At 39.3% G+C, this 15982-nt stretch overlaps 1 protein-coding gene across 1 annotated transcript in view; it reads left to right on the forward strand.

Annotated features, from left to right (window-relative positions):
• The window catches only part of SEMA5A (semaphorin 5A), a 435475-nt gene that overhangs the window by 405650 nt on the left and 13843 nt on the right, over positions 1-15982 (forward strand). The window contains exons 17-18 of the mRNA XM_090276235.1: positions 11032-11257; positions 14014-14232. Of these exons, the coding sequence (XP_090132361.1) occupies positions 11032-11257; positions 14014-14232 (445 nt within the window). The remainder of the gene's footprint in view (positions 1-11031; positions 11258-14013; positions 14233-15982) is intronic.

A 15982-nucleotide genomic window follows, 5' to 3' on the forward strand; every position in this document is an offset into this window, starting at 1 on the left:
TTTCCCTACTGGTGAAATGCATTGACAGGACTTTGACCTTAGCAGTGAATGTTCCAAATACATCATGCATTCCTGCATGTTTTCGATATTTTATATTAAATAAATATTCTTACTGCTATATTTTAAGGCATGAAATCTTAACTAATGACTTAAGGAATATAAACTGATAAAAAGCCAGCTTCATTTCAACTCAGAGAAGAGCAAATTTAGAAGATAGTTTCCCACTAGATGATCACATAACAGAGGGAGTAAGATGATACACAGGGAATCTTGGATGCTCTTTCTACCAGTTAGATAAATCTGTTCCCCTGTGTGTAACCCTGCTAAGATAATTATGGGTTCTTATGACCATCTGAATTTTTTTGGAGAAAATTGCTAGTGACTAGCAATTAGCTTTGGAGAACTAATATTTGTTTCCATGCATTTGTGCAGAACAGCAATGCTCCATATACCAAGTGGTCTGGTAATCACTGTAAATGCATTATCTGATTTAACACTTCCAGCTCATCATGATGTGCTGCTTTCTATGAGCATTTCACCAATGAGAAATCTGAGACACTCGGTTATGGACATGAAAGGAATAGACCCCCTAGACAGACCTGGTGGGCTCTTTTAGTTATCATGCAGGGTCACAAATTTGGAAGTGGTCTGAGCGTTTCACGGTAGAAACTTAGGAATAAATTTAAAGGTGAAAACACTTGAGAATCAAGACTAATGAAGTGCCAGCTCCCTATTCATCATCCACTCTCTGGAAAGCTACCACCACCAGCCTTGAAGAAGGGGCATATTATAGGTGACCTTCCCATTAGAACATGGACGTGGACATTTCAATGGGCCAAGGACACAGAACACATGACATGGGCTAAGGATTTTATGAACATAACACTCCATCGTCAGTCTTTCAAGTCCTGGTTAGGTTTGGTAGGTGTCGGGGATCTTCCATACAACCTCGAAACTGCAGAAATATACCCTCACTTTCAGTTTTGAATCAGTCAAATTGATTGTAAAAGCAGTCGTACAACAACAAAATCTCTTTCACTTTGGGGGAACTTGTTTGATTTCAGGGGGCATCCTCCCTGACAGCATTTACTAACGTGAAGTCTACTCAGTTACTCAATTCTGGTTCCTCAAGGAGGTCTGAGAAAAGGGCTCAAGATCAGCTCAGATCTCTCTTGCTTTAAAGAAGCCCGTTTAACTTTGTTGAACCCAGGGCTCCTTAGTTCTTCCTGACAACAGATGCTTTTCCCTGTAGCACCCCTGTGCTACCCAGAGAGACACTTTCGGAAAACCTTTATGATGGGATGAATAGAATGCCATTTAAATTCTGTTTATGTCCTTAAAGTAAAAGATATTTACTCAACATACTTCACTCAAACATAGTGGGCTGAAATCAATGGCTTTAATGGAACTGGTAAAATTGAAATTCAAATTGATGGTCAACACATGTATATTTTGTCACAGGTCTGCAAAGCTGAATTAAAAAAAAAAAATCTGCCTGGGACCAGGCTCCTTTAATAAAACATGAATTCTAACAACAATCCTCACCTTGGCAGATAACCTGTGAGACTTTCATCAACACCTTGAATTTCCTATGCATTATTAATAGCAAGTAGTGGTCATTTTTTAGGAAAAACTTTAACCAAGATTTTCTCATAAAGAATTGGAAGAATATCATAGCAGGAAGATAATGAGTTTCGGGTGAAAGAAAATTTCTTATTACTGGGAGACCAGACTAAGGCAAAGGAGGCAGGAGATAAGAAAATTCAACTTCATTTGCATCATCCAAGGAATTGAATCCTCGGAGTATTGGACAAAAAGCAGGGTCACAGAATTAATTTATTTTTATATATACAAATAAATAAATGTATATGTATATATATTTACATAGGTAGGTATTAATAGTCTAATGCTATATAACAAATTAGCATAAATTTAATGTCTTAATAGAATACTTTTATAATCTCACAGTTCCATGAGTGAGAAGTCTGGGCCCAATGTAACTGGTTCCTCTGCTCAGTTTCTCATAGACTGAAGTCAAGGTGTTGTCCAAAGTTGCAATTTTTTCTGAAGCTTAGGGTTCTTTTTCAAGATCTCTGGTTGTTTGCAGAATTTATTCCTTGACAATTTTAGGACTGAGGTCCCTGTTTTGTTTCTGGCTTTAGGCTGAAGGTCACCGTGAGCTCCTAGAGGTTGCCCTCAGTCCCCAGCCACGTGGCCCTCTCACAGTGCCGCAGCTAACCTCTTCCAAAGCCAGCTGGAGAATCGCTCATCCCCTACAGGGTGTTCTTAGATTACAGAACCTAATCAAGAGAACCATTATCCCATCACCTTCCCAGGACCCACCGCACCCACAAAGAAGCGATGACACAGGGTGTTGCATCCAGGTGGTGGGAATCTTGGAGGCATCTTAGAATTCTGCCTACCATAGTGTGTGAGTGGATGCACAGTGTCACCGTACCCTTAAGATCACTGTTGTACCATAATCAAGGAATCAGGCTGCAGGTGACATGGAAAATAGACCAGCTGCTCACAAGGCTCCAAGTAGGACTGTTGGACTGTGGGACCCAAAGATACCCTGCCCTGCGCACCTCATGAAATGCAGAAGAAAACGGAGTCGTCTAGAACTTCGTAAGGTATCTTCAGAAGTTTTACCAACTGAACAGGAAATAGGAGAAGATGCCACAACTCTTTTTTGTCATAAGTTCCTTTGAGTACAAAAAGCACAAAAGTAAAAAAAAAAAAAAAAAGGTATCCAGATGATCTAAGAGAGGAAAATGGCATTTAAATTTTTTGTAATCAATGGTCAGGGAAAAACAAGTTGCATATATTTTATCAACAGTATCTGACTTGCATTTATTCATAGTATATTTTTCAAAATCTCAAAACTTAAATTGCTTTTGAAATTAATTTATATATAAAATAAATATTTACTTATCAAATGTAGCCTAATCACCAGGTGTTTGTAAGGCATTCACTAACAGTTGTTGTGCTGATAAATAATTGCTTTTAATGAAATACATTTGTTTTTTTCAGTTAGGGTTTGCTGAGGCCACAAAAGTATGATTTTAGCCTGTGTCTTCATGACTAAATTGCTTATAACCACTGTATTATTCTAACTTGGGTTTACATTTTCTTGCCAAGAAATTAAATCACTCTAGCCCACACAAGTGTGACTATGTGACTATAACCATAACATCCAAATGCTGTGATTATAGGGAGTAGTTCTTATTTCTTTTTTTAATTCTTGTTTTTCTTACAAGTGTAAAAGTGTGGTGATTTTGTTATACACATACACATACTCACACATTTTCTAATAAGAAAGCAGATAAGTATTTGTTGCCTCTTTTGGACTTACAGGAATCTAGGACACTTACCCTTATGTTCAATTAAAAAGTAATGCCCAATGAATTATGCTGCCAAAACTTTAATCTGTAATAGCACTGTCTCAGTTTGGTTTGTTATTTACTCTGGTTCTTCCTCTTAAAATGTGTACAAATTATTACCTTCTTTTGAAGCAAGTATATTACCATTAAATACTTTCCCCTTAAGAGATGGAGGAGTGGAAGTAATGGGTGGACTCCTTTGCTCAAGGTCACCCATTTGAATCATTGGCTTGAAAAGGAAACATTTTGCCCAATGATAGATTCTCACTTCTAACTGGAAGTACTCTTCTCTCATTGTAAGGTATTTGTCGGAAAAATTAAATAAAAGGTGTCTGAGTTCTTAATGTTCACTCTCAGCTACTAAGGATTTAAAGGCTCTATAATGAGAGAATAAAATAAATAAAACGAATCTTCTTATTTGAGATATAAGTATATAGGGTACCCACATATCATAGCCTCTATAATAAAGATTTTCAGTGACAACACTAATTTTCTAATTCTGTTGGGCTTTCTACAGTGTTATAAAAATGAATGCCCAAAATAATATGTAAGGGAGATAGCCAGCTTAATTTTGTATATACATACACGTGTATGTAATCTTGTACACACACACGCATCTTTTCTTAGTATGGGAGCAGGGAATACTTGCTTGCTTTTCTGCACTTAATAGAATGTAGGCTGATTGCTGGCTGAAAGTAAATGCACCCATTTGAGGGCCCCTGAGTTGTTCAGCACAATCTGCTCCCTCTTTGAAACGAGTGAGGGTGCTGCGGGGAGGGAAGGTGCATCAACACCAGGCTTGACCCTCTAGAAGCTCACAGGCTGAGGAGGCGCTCACGCAAACAAGGGGCACAGCTAAGGTTTGTCAGCGGGGTAGAGGCTACTCAGAGGAAACCTGCTGAAATGCAAGCAGTCACTGCAAAGAACGGTGGGATTTTCTTCTCAGATATATTCACTTGCTTCTTTAAAAAATTGCTCTACATTTAAAAATATTTCTACTTTATTAAGTCTTTATGACTAGTAATTATAATGGAAAGAAATTAGGAATATCCATAAAAGTCTAAATCATTAGCCTCTGTTTAGAGTAGCAAAGGTAGACTGTTTTCTAGCATTTTGAATGTCAAGTCTTTCACCTTCTATTAACCAGATTCAAGTGCATATGCTCAGTATTTACTTTGACTCAGTGGACAAAATCAAAACCAAGATTGTGGATGCCAGCATGCTTTTAGTGTTTTGAGATCGTCTTGTCTAACCCCTCCTTTGGCATTTGTCATGTTGTGTTTTGCTGTGGTCTGAATGTGTGTCATCCTCCAAAATGTATACATTGAAGACCTAATGCCCAATGGGATGGTTTTTGGAGGTTATTAGATCTTGCAGATGGAGCCTTCATGAATGGAATTAGTGCTCTTATTAAAGAGGCCCTACAGAGCTCCCTTTCCCCTTCTACCAGGTAAGGGCACAAGGAGAGGTCCAAGACCCAGAAGACCTTCTCTTGACCACACTGGCACCATGATCTTGGACTTTCAGTATCCAGACCTGTGGAAAATAAATTTCTATTGTTTACAATGCCACCCAGTTCGTGAAACTTTATTATATTCTGGAACAGACTAAGACATGTTCCAAGTGTTCAAAGATTTGCAGAGGGTGAGACAGTGACTAAGAAGTTGTCCTTGGGGCTGAGTTCTCACACCAAGCCATCCTGAGACTCACAACCTTCTCCAAATCCCATGGAAGGTGATTAAAACTCCTTTGTGTTCAAAGGCCTGCACCAACATGAAAATGCAATGCAGCTGAAGAAACTTACTGTAAGATAAATAAGATTCTTAAAAAATACAGTCGATAGACACGTGCACATAAACAATAACCTATAGTTGCTACACTGGCTAATTTTGTGATAGGAAATAACATTTTCAGGTGTATATGATGACAAGTAAAATTGAACTTGATGCACATTTTGTGTTTATGACGCATGTATCTATAAATACTTGGTAGGTGTAGTAAATCCCAAATACTCAAACATGAATGCCATAAAAAACGGGAATTTTAATGTGTGCAGGTATATGTAAATACAACTGTTCCCGATATTTAAATCAGCATGGTGACCACCATTTACTAGAAAAAGACTTGTCTTTTTGTGACCATATAATTTTAATAACTTTATTGCAGTATGACTGGCATCTAATACATTGCACATGTTTAAGTATAAAATTTGATAAGTTTTGACCACCGTGTATTTCCATGAAACCATTGGCACAATCAAGAAAATGGACATGTCATCAACCCAAAAGTTTCCTCATCCCATTTGTCACTTCTCCCTCATAGACATCTGTGTCCTCCCAATGGAGACATTTACCTGCTTTCTGACCCTACATTAGTTTTTATTTTTCATAATTGTATACGTGGTACTTCTTTGTTTGTTGTATTCTTTCAGCATAATTAGTTTCAGATTCTTCTATGCTGTTGTACATATCAGCAATTCATTTCTTTTATTGCTGACTTGTATTCTATTATTTGGGTATAAGATGAATTATTTAGATATTCACCTGCTGATAGACGTGTTTTTTTCCCCAGCTTTTTGACTATTACAAATAAAGCTGTTATGAACACTCATGTGCAAGTTTATATTTGTATGGACATGCTTTCTTTTCTCTTGGATAAATATCTAAGAGGGAACTGGCTTGATCTTATGATAAGTGTGCTTATAAGTTTTTAAGAAAATGTCAAATAGTTTTCAAAGGGATTGTGCAATTTTACAACACAACCCTACCAGCAGGGCGTGAGGAAGAGTTCCTGTTGCTTTGTGTGCTCACAGCATTGGATATTATCACATTTTTGTTTTGTTTTAGCCATTTTAATATGTAATGGGTATGTGGTGATTTACTTGTGGTTTCAGTTTACTTTTTCTAAAAAATTATCTTGAGCATTATCTTAACTTTTTTATTTTTTACCATTTCTAGAACTTCTTTGATGAAATGTCTGTTCATAACACTTGGAAGTTAATTGTTGAGTTTTTTTTTCAAATGTAATGAGTATGAGTCTTTTACTAGATATATGATCTGCAAATAATCTTTCCCAGTGTGTTGCTTGATTTGATTCTCTAATGGTGTCTCTCAAAGAGCAGAACTTCCTGACTTTGATTAATTCAACTTATTTCTATTCTTTTATGAGTGATGCTTTTGGATTTGTATCTAGAAAATGTTTGCTCAACCTAAGGTCACGGAGATATTCTCCTGTTTCTTCTGGAAGGTTTATGGTATTAGATATTGGTCTATGATCCATTTGAGTATATTATCATTGATGAAGCAAGTTATTGATAAAAGTTACTGGATATGGCTATTCAATTTTTCTAGCACCGTTTGCTGAAAACACTCTATTTTCTCCACTGTATTGACTTTGTAACTTTACCAAAAATGAATAAGCCATACACGTGCAGGTCTATTTCTGGGCTTTCCATTCCATTCCTTTGCTTAATTTTTATATTTTGATGCTAACACTGCAGCGTCTTGATTAACTTTCTTCAAAGGAAAAATAAAAAGCAGAACTAGGGCCCTCACCTAAACATTGAAATTTGATCACCAAATTTATGCATATTTTCCTTGAATGGGCTTATTTGTGAATTGATCAATATGATTTATCCAGTCATTCACAAAAATAAGTGTTACTGTACTTAAGATTGGTAATGTTAAATAAATATGACAAAATTCTTGCTCTGACAAACTTGCAGTCTAGTAGTAGAGGCAATCTATAACTAGACAATTAAACTTCAGAAAAGTACAGTCTTTGACCATGTGAAACAGGCCTGTGGTGAGGGTGGCTGGAATTAGAAATGAGTCAATTAAAGAGAGGGGGGAGAGAAGGAACACAGGAAGTCCTGTCTGTAGGGCTTGGCTCAGAAGTAAGGGGGAAGCAGGCTGGTGCCTCCAGGGTTTCAGATTAAACTTTTAAATGGATGATCTTATCAGTGTTGAGTGAAACATGGACTGCCTGGGGAACTTTTTGGAGAATTGTTTGAAATTGCTTTAGTAACCTTTTTTTTTTTTTTTTTTAATTTGTTTTCCTTGACTATTTATTTTTTTGTGCTTGCATTAGCTTTAATTTTTTAAACTTCTGCTTTACTTAGATATCATTGACGTATAACATTGTGTAAATTTAAGGTATGTCATGTGCTGATTTGAAAACATTATAAATTTCCAAATTATAACCACCAGTGTTAGCTAATACCTCTAGCTGATCATACAGTTACTATTTCTTTTTGGGGTGCAACATTTAAGATTTACTCTCCTAGTAATATTTAATATACTGTATGATACAGTTATGTGAGCTATAATCACCATTTTGTACATTAGCTCCCCAAAATTGTTGTTAATCTTATAACTGAAGTTCACACCCACCACTCTACTTTCTGTTTCTCTGAGTCTTTTTTTTTTTTTTTTTAACTATAGTTGGCATACAATATTATATTAGTTTCAGGTGTTCATTTCTTTTATAGTCCACATACAAGTGATATCATACAGGATTTGTCTTTCTCTGCCTAACTTATTTCACTCAGCACAATGCTCTCAAGGTCTGTGCAAGTTGTCACAAATGGCAGGGTTTCCTTATTTCTCATTACTGAATATTTCATTGTGTATATGTATTTTACATCTTACATATGCCACACCTTCTTTATCTTTTTATCCATTGTTGTACTCTTAAGTTGTTTCCATATCTTATCCATAGTGAGCAGTGCCAGAATGAATATGGGAGCACATATATCTCTATGAGATCCTAATTTCATTTGTATATATATATATATATATATATATATATATATATATATATATACATCTCCAGAAGTGGGCTTAATGTCAGTAACCGTTCTTACTTAATATTTGCCACCAGAATATTAAGAATCCTATGTGACAAATAATAGTAATTAGCTCCTGAAAAACTACTTTTAAAATAACTTTTTTCTGTAACATGAAATGTAATGCTTTTGAAGTTACATTCAAATATGAGGACTTTGAGCAACAGTTCAACAGTAACTTGTAGCAAACAGGTAGTGTTAAGTAATATAATTATTCACCAATGACTTGAATAACTTCATAATTTTAGTCATTAATATAAAACAGATTAGTCATATCATTTCTCAGCATTTCATAATCTGATATGTTAAGTGAATGCATCATATGAAACCTCAGAAAGCAGTTGAAGAGAGGAAGTCCTGTGTCTTGTGTTACCATCTGTGCTATGAAGAGTTAATGAGCAAAAGAACAGATTTCGTTATCAGAGGTGTAGGTCTAAGGAGCCTGAATTGACCTTCTTCGTCCTTGAGCCATGCCCACCTCTGGCATGTGTGCCTCCTGCCTTGCTGGGCATGTCACCAGCACACAGAGCCCAACGCGAGCACATGAGCCAGCTTTAAAATAGATCTATCACTCATATATTTCACAAACAAAACTTCATCTCCATAGAAAAGGTGAGATTTTTAGTGTGACGTTAAGAAGTATTGGATATATCTTCCATATTTGTTTATTAAGAAGTGGGATGATACAATTTTATAAGTGACATTATTAAGTACTTGCATTTTGTAAAGCAGAGGTCCACAAACAGCAAGTCCTTTAAGCCAATTTCAGCAAGGCGCCCTGGACAGCAGCCCAGCCAGGCTGGCACAGAGTCATGAAGGGCAGGACAGTGGCATATGGCGTTTTCAGTCTGGGGGTGACAATGCTGCCACTCTGCAGGCCCGGGGGGTGGGGGGCAGACAAGGTTTATTGCATTCCTGTCATGTGGCTTCCATTTCAAGGGAGAATGAGAGAGCTCACATGTGTTCTGTCTAGTTTCTCACACAATTGGGTTAATGGCCTGAATTGGGGCTATTTTTCCACTCAGGAGGCAGCATCCAAAAGATGCTGTAATAAAAGATGCTATAAACAGGAGAGTGCAGTCATCTGTCTTCCAGTAGGTGTTGCTGTGGAGACAAGCAGCGTCTGGGGGCCGAGGAGGGCCAGGTGAGAAGGTCTGACATCAGAGGAGCAGGGATGATCTCTTCACATACTTCCTGTTAAAAGTTGGAGTTGCCAGCATGGAGAACTCTGGACTCTGGTCCCTTGTAAAAATAATAAAACAGATGGACTGCAAGTAAAGAAACCTAGTGGGAATAATCAAAATAGTGACAAAAGCATGGTTTTAATAGACTTCCAGGTAAAGCTGGGGGTGTGGGCACACATGGCTACTTTCTCTCTTACTGGAAATTCACCAATCGAACATTAAAGGGATATACTTTTTTCAAACTAGAAACCCACCAAGACAACTTTGACTGTGTCTGAATACCTGATAGGGGTGAATCAATGACATGCTCCTGGAAACCAAAAAACCATCCCCCAAAACAGATGAGCCCTTGCCTTGGATTGGAAGGAAACTGGTCAAGGAACAGAAGTCAGTCATGTGGTACCACACCAGTCAGGTGTGGGCAGTGCTCACCCAGCGCCAAGTGCAAACCCTGGATTTGGACCCAACCGAAAGGGTAGCTTAACCACATTAAGATAACTAGAGATGGGAAGGCTGTATCCATGTTGAAGACACATAGAGTGGGGTAGGAAGTTAAGAGCTAAATTCTCGTTTTCTGTAGTGCACAGGGAATTGGCTATGCCTGCTGGAAAACTCTTACTGTTACTTTATGGGATAAATATCACAATGTTTAACTAACATTTTAGAACTGTTCTCTTTTTGATAATACAGCTTAGAGAGTGATTTAACTTATTTTACATGTATGTTTTACATTGATAAAGTCATTTTAGAGCTCTGGCCATAATTGAGCATATTATGTGTTGTGGGTTTTCCAACTAATGAGACATCCTTTGTTGTCAAATAGAGGAATCGTGATGTTGTGCTTTATCCAAAGTCAAACCCAGTAACCTTTATATGTGGCCCTATTTCTGGAGACCTAGTTTTTAAAATTATTGCCTAATAAATATTTTAGGGCTTCAGATGGATCTTCATAAATGTAATCTTAAATTTCAACCCCCCAGCACACACTGTGCCCCATTTGCCAGATCTTCAAATCTCTGTTCAGCTCCCAGGACCCTCCAACCTGTGTACAAGGGAGGTACCTGGTAGTGAAGGAAAGGAGGAGAAACTGACAAGTGTCACTGAGGTAGTAACCCGGGAAATCTTGAGAAAACTTCTTATTGACTAAAAGTTATCATTTTGATCATTACCAGTCTAATGCTTGGAACCTATGATTCCAGAGCTTAAAACATTCATTAATCACAAACTGAACATATTGTGGTCCAAAAAACAAGTAATGGTTCCATCATTTTAACTTTAATCTTTTAAAGAAGAAAGTTAAATTTAACCTAACTAGAATAATCCGTATTTCTGGTTAGTTATTAAGTGAAAGAATGACGTTTTTATGGAAATCAGTATTTTTAATCACATGCAATTATGGTTACTGTCTCATTTTCATTGTTGATTGAAAAGAAATTGTGCATATCCTTTTGGAGTTGACTTGAACCCTGAACATTCTTGTGTTTCAAACCCTGTAAAGTAGCTGATGGGTATCTTAAGATCTGAAGTTTCAGAGAGCCCTGTCTTTCACTAAAGGAACAACACCCCTGGCTCTCCTTATGCTGTATGGTGAGTACATGCCTCACCTTTTCTCTTCCAGGAGTACCAGCCTTGTAATACCAACTCGTGCCCTGAGCTGAAGAAGACCACACCCTGGACACCCTGGACGCCTGTCAACATCTCTGACAATGGAGGCCACTATGAACAGCGATTTAGATACACATGCAAAGCCCGCCTGCCTGACCCAAATTTGCTGGAAGTGGGAAGACAGAGAATCGAAATGCGGTACTGCTCTAGTGACGGAACCAGCGGCTGCTCCACTGATGGTGAGTGGGGACTCCATGGGGACTGACCTACTTCCACAGACTTGGATCTTTTCTCTGAAGTTCACTGAAGAGTGAGGGTTTTTTTTTCTTTTGATAACTTCTGTTTTAGTGAGCTTTCTAACGTTGTTCCCTTTAGAGCAGAACTAGATTTATAACAAATTGATAGAAAACACTCTTACTATAAAAACTTTATTACATATTGAGATGGTCCTGTGAATTCAACCGTCAAAATAACACACTATTTATAGCAGGTCCACAATAGTTTGTGGGAGATTTGTTTAGTATCAGAAAATATCATGGAAGGGTTAATGTGACCTTCTGTAGCTCTTTTGGCACTAAAATTTTCAATGACCTTTTCTTTTATCTCAAAGCTGGACAAAGAAAACAGAATTGCATCTCTGTGTTTGTATATATAAAAGGATTTTTAAGAGTATAGCATGTGAGAATCCTTTGATAGTCTTTGAAATTGCTTTGCGTCTTGTATTTGTATAAATCCCTTTGGTGACATATTAATAGTGTGTGTAGGGTAAGCTCCAGGGTAGACCAGAAAGTCCACCCTCTTCCTGGGCATTGCTACATCCTTCTTTACCTCTTCTATCATTCTCATCTAATGTAGCAAAATCTGACCAATTCTAAAAAGAAAACAAATGCTCACAGCAGTGACAGTAATATCTTGCACCAGACCACCACCCGACATTTCTCAGCACTTACAATTCTACCTTATTCTCCCACCACAAATGTGATAGAGAAAGCCCAGTCACCATCAATGCCATTTTTAGAGGAGCTTTAGACCCTGGGGTGTAGCCCTTGAGAAACCACAGAGCTGGTGCATCACCATGTTGGACTGATGCAGGTGGAATAAATTCATGGAGGTGCCATAAGGTGCCATAAATCTCCTCCTGCACTGCATGGGGGGCAGCTCTTAGACAGAGTGGCTGTGAGTGAGGGCCACCAGTTGCCCACATGTCACAACGCCATGCCTCCTTCTGGGAGCTGGTCAGCCACAGCAGCTTAGAGCTGCCAGCCTGGCTGCTTAGAAGTCCAACAGTTGTCACCAATGGCCACTCCTGGTTATATTGATTTTGCTGACATTAACTGTCTACTAAGTTATGACATTAAATCTCTCTTCACCTCAAACCATCCTGCCTAATGTCGGTTGGCAACTAACAAACCTGTTCGATGTTTCTTAGGGGAAGAAAAAGAAGTCTGCTTTAGTGAAGAATTTTGTGTGAATATGTCTACAATTAAAAAATAAATGCTATTCACTTATTGCCTTATTTCAGAGCTGACTGTGAACTATCTTATTGTTTTTATGACATCAAAGTAAAAAAATAGAAAATGAGTAACAGTGTTTCTCTGTATATTAACTTTATTCTCTTTTCTAAAGATAGATTTTATATTTCTTCCATTTTCAGATAAATACAAAACCAAAGCTAATACTTATTTTAAATGTTAGTAACATAAACTAAGGAAAAATTTAATACAACATAATAAAATATATTCTGTATTTTTTCCATAAATATATCATGGGCATGGCTTAAAAAAGACTTCATATTTCTTGTGTCTTAATGGCTTCAAGTTCCAAAGCCCATCCACATGGTTTTGGTATCAATATCTTGAAAATACAAAATTGGACTTATTTGCCTCAAACCGCACAAGATGCAGCTTAATTGTGAATAGTTGTTCTTTATTGATTAACCACAAAGTACTGGTCCATCACAGAAAGACATTTCCAACCCATTTTCTCTAAAGAGCATCCTGCTGAGGTTTCTGGGCCAATTTTGAAATGAACAACAAAATTACATCACAATGGCTAGAGCCGTTGGCATATTTGCCTTCCACACTTAACCAGAACTTGGGTGCATACTTTAAGAAATTTTTTGTTAAAATATGTGTCACTCTGCCTACATTTGAGAACATTACTGAATTTTTTAAATATTATAAGTGGCTAGCATTTTTGCTAAAATGAACGGGAATTTTGACTGTGGCTAATTAAATGACTTCAGTGCCAAGTGCCCTGAGCAGGCCTGACACACAGTTACTATTCAGAGTCTCTACCAAGATGACTCCCCACCCCCAAGCCCCTCGAACCACTGCCACTGCTTCTACATCGGCACTTGTTCCTGGGGAACCATGTCTTGCTAGGAAGTGAGCTCTGAACTTAATGGGAGCATTTGCCACAGGACAGGGTCATTCAGGGAGGTGCTGGGTGCCAGGTTCTATACTCAGCCCCTTGGTTGGTTCTGGAGCAGACACGTGTCTCCACAGCCTGTGATTCAGAAGCATGAACTGCACGCCTTTCACCATCCTTACTTCACTTTGCAAAGGTGAACAGTTTTTTAAATGTCTGAATCATCCTCTGTTTTTTCAAACCATATTCTTAATGATGAATCCAAGGTCCGGTTGTTATAGAATTTCCAAGGGAAGTGAGAAAGTTGTATTTTTTTATAAAATGTTTCTCAGAAGAATATGTGAACTACACATATAAGGCCTATAACCTGTGTGAAGACTTGGCCACTTTCAAAACATGAGTTGTTTTTTGCACCTGTTTTAATAGCAGCCACAGAAAAGGACACTTGAGTTAAAGGAGGTTATTGCTCAACTTTTCTTTCTTAATTTGGGGTTTTGAAGTGTAAAACGTGTTCAACTGAATTTGAGGGCATAGTTATAGAAATAAAGCTGACACCTATACAGAATGAAAGTTAGTTTAGACTCTGGTTGCTTCGAGAACTAACACTTTAGCCTTTCCTTGGCAGGCCTTTCTGGTGATTTCCTGCGTGCTGGGAGATACTCTCCCCACACCGTCAATGGGGCGTGGTCGGCCTGGACATCATGGTCACAGTGCAGCCGCGACTGTAGCAGGGGCATTCGGAACCGGAAGCGCATTTGCAACAACCCTGAGCCCAAGTATGGGGGCATGCCCTGCCTGGGCCCGTCCTTGGAATACCAGGAATGCAACATTTTGCCCTGCCCAGGTGAGTGGATTGAGGTATCTGGAAAAGATCTGAAAATCAAGCACCATAGAAGACCTTATGATCTAGGGAGGCTCAGCCAACTTCCCTGGCTGTGTGTGCATGTGTGTAGATACTAAGGGTTCGGTTCTAAATCACTTCAGTAAAGCAAATAACACAAAAAATTAGGTCACATGCACGTTTTCGTTCCTCAGTTCATATAAAAGTTATGTTACATCATCCTGTAGTCTACTAAGTGAGCAATAGCATTATGTCTTAAAAAAAAAAAAGACCATTGTACATTCTTTAATTAAAAAAAGACTTCATTGCTAAAAATGCTAACCATCATCTGAGCCTTCAGCAAGTTGTAATCTTCCTGTGGGAAGGTCTTGCCTTCAACTTGTAAGCCCAATAAAATAAAGTACAATAGAATGAGGTATTCCTGTATATACTCCACAACACGCACAGACATAAAAATCACAGGTTGTAGCTTCCAGCTGCTTGTAAGTGGTATAAAAACAAATATACCGTAATCTAGGCAGCAGTGTATTCAATTTGTTTCTCCAAATTGAAAGACACTGAAACATTCTCATGAGTACCTGTGAATATCACAGGCCCTAGGCACGGTGCCCAGCGGAGAAGTCAGCCCTACTGCCATGGCCAGGAGAGAGGTGCCCTGTCCTTGAAAGTGGAGGCTGGCCCCCTCCCAGGCTCTGCCAGGCCCAGCCCTGTAGGAACTGACCTCTGTTCACCACAGATTCCTTCCTCCTCCAGGGTGACAGTTGTCAATAGTGTCTCACCAGGGGCCTGCAAGCCAGTCCCTCTTACCCTCGGTCAGCAGGGGTCCACTTTCACCCGAGCTGGGTCTCCAAACACACCCTCTCCTCTTCTACGTGTCTGGGTCTTCCTCCTGAGTCCTGGCTTTTTGTTCCATGGGATTCCCAATCGGGCGGAAATAATAAAATGACCTTAAAAAGCCCTACAGGCTCCTCTGTGGTGTCCGCATTCCTCCTGCCACAGCTGTGGGTGGGACCGTGTCACCTTCCTCACTTCCTTCCACCCGACCTTCCACGGAGGCTCTTCCACCTGGTGCCTCAGGCCACTGAGGTTGCTGGTCTGCAGCTGCACACGCTGCCCCCGATGCGGGTCCGAGCGAAAGCTCCAGGAGGGCAGGGCCTGCGGTGAGGGTGTCACTCTCTCCCTGCAGCGCCCCGACTCCCAGCACTGCCAGGCACACACTGTGAGCACCTACCAGTAACTGCCAGACGAGGGGAAAGCAGGCAGTCCATGACTTCACCTGTCTTCTTTCATTCAGTTTACCAGCAAACATTTGGGGGCAGCCTATGCACAGGGTAAAGAATGATGCAGGGATATGGTGGAGGTCAGAAGGAACCTGCAATTCCATGAGGAGGCATCCTGTGAGTGACGCCGACCCAGTATGGTCCTCAACTATTGGGGCGGTGAGAAGATGCAGAGGTCACATTAGCCCAGGACCCACTGGGCTGGAATCAGCTACCCCGAGCAGGCTGCCCCTGACCTGAGTCTTGAGAGGCAGAGGGGATTTGGACAAACAGACAAGCAGAGATGGGGAATTGGGGGTGGGGGGGTCATTCCAAACACCAGGTACAGTGTTTTTAAAGATACAGAAGCTTGAAAGTGTAGCATCTCTCTCAGTAGGTACAAGCAACTTGCTGAGTTCTTTGAACAAGAAACTGGCTTGTAGCATGCTCAGTAAATATTTGGTGGATGGGTAAATGGATTGATGGATCATGGA

This window comes from Furipterus horrens, unplaced genomic scaffold, assembly GCF_987537825.1.
Source record: "Furipterus horrens unplaced genomic scaffold, mFurHor1.1.pri manual_scaffold_5, whole genome shotgun sequence".
NCBI classification, from domain to species: domain Eukaryota; kingdom Metazoa; phylum Chordata; class Mammalia; order Chiroptera; family Furipteridae; genus Furipterus; species Furipterus horrens.